Here is a 9,458-nt window from a genome sequence, read left to right on the forward strand (position 1 = left end):
GGCTTCTCAGATGGAGGTAGTATGTCTATGTGGTTTATTTAAGCAGAGCAAGGGATACTAATAAGAGACCTATCATAATGACTCCCCACAACTGTGACATGACAGTTGTGGTCTTGTCTGACTAAGCAGTGAATAATGTAATCATATAATTTCATTCATGGGAGTATATATCAACTCTCACCCTTTCCCAGGGCCAAGTTTAGGGGACCCAGCTCCATCTTTGGTGCGTGCAGCGATGTCCCGAACACGCAGTGCAGCCAGAGGATCCTTCTCTTTACCTTTATCGGCCAGGGCAGTGGGGCTTAGGTTGAGGATCAGGTACAGGCTGTTTAACAGGCACCAGGCTCCCAGCAACTGGAAGTTCTGATAGTGCTGTTCAATACAAAAAAGGAAAATAGCTTGTAACTAAACTACTACTACCATCATTACTAGAATAGTTCAGTGCTTAAAAAGACAATCTTAAATCATGTTTTGACAGATAACTGGAATCAATTGTTGATAAAATATGGTAAATTATCATTTTCTGATCAGCTGCATGAACTGAGCTTGTGACAAAATTCAGTAGATGTGGTATTCAGGTACAGTACTCACCTCACCGCCCGCTCTACGAGAGTTACTGATGGCTTGTCCAATCATCTCATAGATTTCCAGCTGTTTAAAAACACAAATATTGAACTTATAATTTTTTCATATCTTCTACCATGTAAAAAAACAATCCAATATGACCAATGCAATCTGTATTAGCACGCTAATCTGTTTTCTTTTGGTTGAACCAGTAAACAATGTCACAAATCTATTGTAGACATCTGTAATACTCACACATTTCTGGACGATGGTGGCTGCATCATTTTCATAATCTTCCTCCTTTGTCCCTGTGGAGGCAGAGCGAAGCTGCAAGCCACTGCCTACCTGCAAAATGGCCATGCAAGTAGCCACGCTTACACCTGAAGAAAACAGGGCCTGGTTAAACTCTACTATACAACAGAAACTCTCAAAAAAACAAGGTCAAATTAACTGCTGAATTAATATTGCATCAATATTGCAGAACTCATGTTCTATAATGTTAAAATGTTGTAATTCTGGTCGCTACAGACCTGCCAACCTTGGGAAAATGTTTTGAGTAGCACACTTGTGTGCTTTTGCACCACTTTTGCGCACGCAGGTCATTTCCCACTAGCCTCCATGTCAATAAGTTATTCAACAATAATATGCTTTTTATTAACACAAATATTGGGATACCATTATCAAAAATGTATGTTGATAAGCTATATTGATTAATCACAATTTAATTGTTTTCATCAGTGTCATGCAAACTTAATGCACATGTATGCTGCCTACAGCTCATTAACACTTGAAGACCAATTAAACACATAGCTAAAACATTGATTTCCCAGCGAATCTCTTGCACCAACATTGACTTGTCAACATAGTTCTGTTGTCTTTGAGGAGATTTACTATCGTAACAACACGCAGCATCTGTTCCACAGAGCCATACTGAGGGGACGAGTGTCAGAGAGAGAAAGGGGGAGAGAGAGAGAGAGGGAGAGAGGGTGTGTGTGCGAAAGAGAGAGAGAGAGATCAATAGAGAAAGGTTGTTTGATGTTATATGAGAATGCAAACTGGCAGAAAGAAATCTGCGCTCTGCTCAGGGCATAACGTGGTACACATTCTGCACAATCAAACTCGCAAGGCGCCACCACTATTTTCGTACTTTGGAGGGACAAAGAAATCGTACCAGCGTACTTTCATGTCAAAATGTGCGCCTGGTACGAAAGATGCGTACAGGTTGGCACATGGCAGGTCTGTCGTCCATTAGCTGAATTATTTGATCAATGGCATACAGTAGTTTCTATTAAAAGATAGTGATTGTTAGGCTTAAATACACTAGTACGTACCAGCATAGAGACAACTCAGAGCCAATACGGTCATATCTAGTAGTCTGCCTGGTGTCAGGGGCTCCAGGACAGGTAGGGACAGTGTGTCCAAAGCCATAGTCACATCAATCACCAGTGAATGGAACCTGAACATGGATTCAGACAAATCAAGTCAAACTTCTGTGTATGTATATATATGGACACATAATGGACTTCACAAGAAGACAGAGGACATACAAAACATGTATGTAACAATACCAATTTTCTAATAAATAAAATAATACACAACTTGAGGAAATCTCTCTGCTCTGCTGTCACATACAAAGACAACAATAAAAACATTACATTGATACTAAAAGAGGTACAGATCACATTATGGAAAATGCGATCTAAGAGCCTTCTGTCCCTCCGTTTACATTCTGGAGAACTGCATGTTAAACCACACAAAATAGACCTCTGTAAGTCATTGTGCACCTTATGGCCTCGACTCCTTCCCTTTGGTATCTCTATTTTAGCTGCTTGTGTCATTTTTTTATACATTTTTTCCAACTAAGAACTTAATGAAACAAACAGGACAGAGCGAACAGCCAACAAAGACATGACTTAAGATGCATTTACTTGACATACCCATTGCGGACTGCAGTGGCATCAGCCACAGTTGCAGGCATGATGAAGAATGAGTTGGCTGATACAGCATCCTGGAAACGGTTGATATAGCGAAGAAAGTAGGGCAGGTTGAGGCACACTCGTAGCAACTTCTCAGACCCACCTGAACACATAAATCATAAGGAATGAACAGAATTTTACAAATGCACAAAAATGGGAGAACTTTCACTAGGTGCTAGCAGGGGCGTGTACACAGTTAACCGTTAACATGAAAATAATTCACTTTTCGTTTTATACATTTATAATTGTATATAACATTTTATCTAATACTGAATGCTATACTGCACTACCTGTAAATTCAAGAATAACAATCATTGCACATCCAAGTTGTCCTCAAGGTTATTAGTAAACATAAAGTTAAACAACGGATTAGTAAATTCAATTCTACTCCCCAAAAAAACTCCAACATCTACTCACCTAGTTCTTGTAAGCTTGACACATTCTGAGAGACGAAGGCATTTTTCATCTTGGCCTGAATGGCCTGATCTGTTGTTGTTTGGTCATCACAATCACTCTCAGCCTACATGTAGTGAGGTAAGCACAAAAGTAAAAAAAAAGGATAACGGCCATTAAAATGGATTCCTGCCATTTCAGTGCTGAGTTAACACTATGACAAGACTAGCAGTGAACTATGGTTCAAGGGCGGCTCAATTAATTACCACAATGAGGAGCTGATTCATGGATTGATTATACAAACCTGCATGTGCGGTGCTGACGGAGAGGCCAAGATGGTGGTAAGGTCAGGGTTAAAAACTGAAGTCAGCTGATTGAAGAAGTTCATTTGCACTTCCTTCTGTCGGAGCTCTGGGTTCACAGCACTGGGCAGCTCCTTCTGGTCTTCCACTGTTATATTAAAAAGAAGACAAACACCTTACTGGCATGACTTTAGCAACATCAAAGCCTGCTGTCCCCAGCTTTATGCACACTACTGTAGAAAATTTAAATTTTGCAATCAGTGTGGGTTATCTTTTCCACTTCTGAATAATTTGCTTGTTTGCTCTACCATAATAATGAACAAACAAATGACTACATTCCATCCAGTAATGTTGTGACATACCCAGTATTCTGCCCTATAAAGCCAAATAAGTACCTGAGCACCTAAACTGAGAAAAGTATATTTGTAGTATTGTTTGTATTGTTGTGACTGGTGTGTTTCCACAATAAATTATTGGCATCGGCAGCTACGAGTGTGCGGCTATACTTTAATATTGTTGTGACTACCACAATTTGCTATGACCTCCGACATTGTTTTCGCTCTATGCATCTGTAGGCCAGTGTTGCTTTTTAACCTTTGTAAATCCTTTTAAAGCAGACTTACCATCTGAAAGCGTCTTGACAGTTTGAGGCAACTTGGCGGACTTCATCATAGCAGTGAAGGTAATGATCTCTGTACGGTCTAGTCTGCTGCAGCCAGTGCAAAGTCCTTTTATCAAAAGGATCAGGTGTTTCTTAAGGGAGGAAGAAACAACATAGTTTAAATTGATCAAACAGACAAATGTGAAAATGGATGCATTCCCATTATAGACAGTTTACCATTTAACTCAGAACAACACTGCATTTATTTTTATTCATTGTTAACATAAAAATGTATGGATACTTGGGAAATAATATTGGGTATAAAAGCGTGCAGAGTAATCCTGTTATAATTATCCTCTGTAAAGTTAAACAGTTGTTAAAGGGATTGTAGGCAAGTTCAGAGATAAAAAAAAGAAAAAAACTATTGTCAAACACCGCTTGGCTTACCTGTGACACAGCACATGCTTCGTCTGGGTTCTCCAGCCTCAGCAGGGAGAATTCTATCAGTACTTTGCATGCTGCAGCTACCGACAGCAACTGATTCCTGGGAACTAAAATAAGCAGAATATCAAGTACACAGAATAGATAGATTGGCCTAATTTAGTCAATCTGGCATAATTTAGTTAATTTGTTTGTTTAAAGGAACAACAAAAATGTATAGGCCATTATGTATTCTGGGGGGAAAAATGCATGAATCACTCACAACTTGCACCAATCGTTAATGTTCTGTTTTACAAATGTGTATTTATGTGAGCACAAATTAATACTTCTTGCATACAAATTTGTATTCATCTTTTCCCCATTTTTCTCCCAATTTAGACACGATAGTTACCAATCCCAAATCGCACCATGTAGTACCTGTCACTGCTAACCCCTACTGTTTGGTCTTGGGGAGGGTGCAGATAACCATGTCTCCCCCAGTACACGTGACACTTCTGCCATCCGCTTCTTTTCACCCGACAGTGACAATTTCACTGTGAGTGCATAACGCATCCCAGCTCCATTCCATGCTGAAAAAGCACCCCGACCAACCTGGAGTAGCTAATGCAACGACAGATTGCCCTCCCCAGCCCACCTGGGTTCCCACCCATGAACACACTACAGCCACTTTGTTGGGAGGATCCTGTGAAGGCCCCCTCACGTTTTAAAATTAAGTGAGAAAACAGAATGGCAATGAGGAAATGAAAGATACTTACTTTGTCCACATACTGTGGTGATGTAATGTGCAGAGAGTGCCACGAACGATGAGTAGAAAGGCTCATATTGTTTGTCATGGTGAAGAATCTCAGATTCGCTGCAAATGACAATTAGAACACATTTTGTTTGTACTGACAAATGTCCTTAAGCATATATAATAATTACCATATAGGTTTTGGTAGTTTGTGGGTATTATCAAACTTTTATGGCATTTCTGTTCTCCACATTTGAAAGTGATGAGAAAGCCTAGATGGACACAGAACGATTTAATAAGGAGAAGGCTGAGGGCTGGGGAGAGTTCTAGTGACCAAATATATATTCAGAAAGTTAAAAAGGCTCATAACGTGTCCATCTACTCCACTGCAGAGTAGATGGCTACTGGAACAGTGTGAGATTCCATTGGCATTGCTGCAAATTACTTAAAATATAGTTAAAATCTTGGCTTTGAGCATCTGGTTCCGTCCCATTTCAACTGTGTCACTCACAGACCTGCTTCTTAACAAAGATTTCTCCACAACAAACTTCCTCACGAGAAGTCCCCGGCCCCCCAATTTGTGTTTTGATAACAGGCAGATGGAGGAAAAGTGGAGCTGCTTAGCGGCTACCTGTCTGACCTTCTCAAATGTTAAACTGCCTATGTTTATGGAAAACGCTACTATGGTGGAATCTCATGACCAACAGTATTGGTAGTATACTTTTTGGGTGACCACACTGTTCAGTAGATTAAAGCTACACTAGGACATTTTCATTGAAAAGAGTTTTAAGATTAAATAACTATCTCCATCTACATGTTAGTTTTAACACCATGTCAGGAGTAATCTCGGTCCATACTCCAAGCCTGAAAACGTATATCAGATCATATGCGACAGCCATTTGACAATCATGCCATGATGTAACACAGTCACACAGCACTTGCAAATTCAAAGAATGTTTCCCTTTTTTTGTCTGTACTTGTGTGCCTGGCACATGAAGGGTAACATACTTATGCTACTGATTTCAGGTCTAGTAATAAACAGGAATTTATACTTATTTGCTTTCTCATGTGTTTAGAGGAGCTTTCCGGCCTGAAATGTCCAAACATCCAACCTACAGACAGTGCGTTTTATGATGGATGATGATGCCTGTTATATGGTTATAAATAACTAGATGACAAATAATACTAATTTTCAAAACGTTTTAGTCTATTCCTCCAACTCTAGTTTCATGGGCAATTAGCCTGTTTCTCAAAGTATAGGCAAACGCTTGAAAAGGTTACAATTCAGGAACTAAATTATTCCTCACAATCTATAATGCATTGCAACCAGGCTACAGGTATAGAGTTGCACATTTCCTTTGCAGTTTGTCTGTTGCATCAAAACAGAACAAGGAATAGCATCATAGCACCTAGGCTAATTGAGCCCCCTCAGTGCACCCAGTTCATGATTAACTATCTGAGTCGGGGTGTCAAATGACAACCCCCCACCACACAGTACCGTACCTAAGTGACCTGTCTTATTGACTTGAAACACAGTGCATGCTATTGCTAAGCAGACAGCACTACATTTTACACAGTACATACTATTCTTGTATAATGAGTTCGACAAAATTCAGGGCTAGATCACTGAACCTAATCCCTGCTGCTGGTGACAATGACAACTGCCCAAGACAATAATAACCAACCAAGTTCTCAGGAGTTTGACACTGGTGCTGCACCACCCCTTTTACCAGTAAGCAGTATATCAGCACGCATAACTTACAAACATCCACTCAAAATATGAATCATAATGATCCAATCTCTTAACAACACCAATGTTAAGTTTATCATTTTTAAACAATCACCTGACCCAGCAGCATCGTCTTATTCCAATCCGAGGAGAACCCTGGTCTACGCCTACATTTTCCGTCCAACCACCCACATACCTATATGACCGTTCAACTGACTGGCGAACACCCTAATGATTGAATTGGCAATGCTAAAATAACGAAATTAAGCGTCAACAACAATCCATGTGGCTGTCTCAATATGCTAACCGGGTTAAATACGCTAAGTGACGTTGCTAATGTACTGTTCCTGGGCCTTGGGAACTTACCTAACGTTGGGCAGCTGGGTCCAAGGCCCATAAGCTAGCTGCTTGTTTGTGTTAGCTTGCTAATGATAAAGCAATTTTTCGTTTGTCACAACGTAGGGTAACATTTGCATGCCACGGCATTCAAATGCAACTACAATCTCGGCCAAATGTAGACTGTGTCTTGTTCGTAATGGCTTGCGAGTTACCAGAGAGTATAAGGCTTAATAGCATTATAAGTTAGTTAGCTAGCACATTAGCTAACGTCAGTGGGAGCCAATACCAGTCAGACAGCAGCTAGCTAAGTTGACTTAACAAGCTAGCAAGGTAGATAGGCAGCTGCTGCAGGTGGGTACAGCTGATATCCAAGTAAACAGCGGCCCGTAATTCACTGACAATGTAATACATTACCTGTTTATTATAGATCCAATAAGCTGAGGTAGCTCTTTCGTTTCAAAAGCCGTGTACGAAGCAGATAGAAGCGGTCGGACAGCCGCTGTCCATTCGTGTTCTCCGTCTCCTCCGCTCGACGCCATCTTGAAACTCTGTCGGAAAAAAAAACAAAAAAAACCTAGAGCTACAGGAAGAAAAAACACTGCAACCGAAAGTGAACCATAGGGGGCGCTCACAGGCCGAAAGCTATCCTATATAACAAGACCCAGTTGCCCCCCAGGGCTTTTTGTGTTATAACTTTTGTGTTATAACTTTTTTTTGTGTTATAACTTTTGACTTAACTGTACTACGTGCACTAAAACGTGTACTACTTCACCATGATGTGTGTGCATGGGGATCTCATCTTAAACAAGCTCAGTGCTTAATGAGTCTCCCAGTTTAGTAGACCTTGTGAATTTGTACTTCCATGTACTGATGTTCTCATGTCTTACTAAAAAGTACATCAATCAATCAAACAATGAACTTGCTAATACGATATTAAATCAATCAACATTGCAGAAATCTATTTATTAAAAAAAAAAAAATACACAGAGTTGTTGACTATTTTCTGTTGTGGATATAATCCAAAGAGAAGAGAACCTGATTTGTGGCAGCATCACCTTTGTGGTTGGCATGGAAATATATGCCATATGAATAAATGTTTTTTTTAAATCCAATAATTTCCATAAACAAATAAAGAGTTAAAGGTAGGGTAAGTGATATTTTTTGGTTAAAACAAAAAGTATTTTGTTAAAAGGTTAAATCACTATATTCTGATAGTAATCATTGCTATAGAGTGTTTGTTCAGTAACAGGAGTCTCCCTGTCTCTCCAGCTCTTTAATAAACAGAAAATACATTTTCCGGTAGGTGTCGAAATCTCAGCCAATCAGGAGAAATTACCCATTTTTAAGCTTCATTTTTATAGTGTTCCAGTTCCAATTTTGTCTGCTCATTTCTTAGTGTCATCACTTCCAATTTCACTTGTTTAATCTATATCCTGATTGAGTTCTCTGTCCTGATTGGATAAAATCTGAAATGAAACTGAAACTGAAACAAAAATGCATTTTCTGTTTAATAAAGAGGTGGAGAGACAAGGAGACTCCTTTTACTGAACAAACACTCTATAGCAATGAGTACTATCACAATATAGAGCTATTTAACACTTATTTTAACCAAAGCAAATCACTTACCCTACCTTTAAAGAAGTAATAAAAAACAGCAGAACTACAAGCTCACGGCGCGAAGCGACCTGTTCGTGAGCTTGTAGATTTGCTATTTTCACTAGTTTGGGTAAAATTTGGGGTCTTGAGCTAAGAAGTTTGGGAACCACTGGTCTATGGTGTTGACCCTACAGATATTTGCATTATAATAACTAATTTACCCTAGTACATTTTAGTTTACACATTTTATTTTTTTGCAAAACTAAGCAATAAAAGCCTGGAGATCGAGGCTAGTTTACACAAGACATAACAAAATAAAGAAACTTGACCTTGAATAAGAAAACATCGGAACGTGTGACTCGGTTTTGAGGTTTATTGGAGAAGATGCTTAAAAACAATAACATATTGGTTAAATGGTCTGATTTCCAGGATATGGTGGTCCATGTACGATATTATTTTCCATCAAGTTCAAGTTGAAATCATGGTTAAACTGCTGCTTCACTTGCTTGGCCTGTGCACACGACATCCTGGCCTGTGGGTGGCAGCACCAGTGCAAGGAAAGGAAATGAACCAGTCTACTTCCAGCATTGCCATGTCCGCTTATTATAAGCGACTTTGGGCTTGTTTTTCCGCAAAGTTTCTTGTAAATAAATATTGGTAGTTGTGGGTTGCTGTTTTTTGGGCTCGTTTCTAAAGTGTAGTTGCTTTGGGCTTGCTTCCTAAATGTTGTTTAAACCACTTTTCACAAATATTTCCAAGTCAAGGACCCCCAAATGTATTTGTCTGC

General features: G+C 39.5%; 1 protein-coding gene across 10 annotated transcripts in view; it reads right to left on the minus strand.

Moving 5' to 3' along the window:
- ubr4 (ubiquitin protein ligase E3 component n-recognin 4) overlaps positions 1-7,620 on the minus strand; it is a 62,553-nt gene extending 54,933 nt beyond the window's left edge. For all 10 annotated transcript variants that reach the window (XM_084069859.1, XM_084069867.1, XM_084069866.1 and 7 more), the window contains exons 1-11: positions 7,490-7,620; positions 5,033-5,130; positions 4,284-4,387; positions 3,859-3,988; positions 3,238-3,383; positions 2,958-3,060; positions 2,502-2,643; positions 1,896-2,020; positions 820-944; positions 592-651; positions 182-372 (exon numbers count right to left, since the gene is read on the minus strand). In XM_084069859.1, the coding sequence (XP_083925985.1) occupies positions 182-372; positions 592-651; positions 820-944; positions 1,896-2,020; positions 2,502-2,643; positions 2,958-3,060; positions 3,238-3,383; positions 3,859-3,988; positions 4,284-4,387; positions 5,033-5,130; positions 7,490-7,614 (1,349 nt within the window). In that variant the 5' untranslated portion in view covers positions 7,615-7,620. The remainder of the gene's footprint in view (positions 1-181; positions 373-591; positions 652-819; positions 945-1,895; positions 2,021-2,501; positions 2,644-2,957; positions 3,061-3,237; positions 3,384-3,858; positions 3,989-4,283; positions 4,388-5,032; positions 5,131-7,489) is intronic.
- Between the last annotated feature and the right edge of the window lie 1,838 nt (positions 7,621-9,458).

The sequence above is a fragment of the Gymnoscopelus microlampas genome (assembly GCF_963454915.1).
Source record: "Gymnoscopelus microlampas genome assembly, chromosome: 10".
Taxonomy (NCBI): domain Eukaryota; kingdom Metazoa; phylum Chordata; class Actinopteri; order Myctophiformes; family Myctophidae; genus Gymnoscopelus; species Gymnoscopelus microlampas.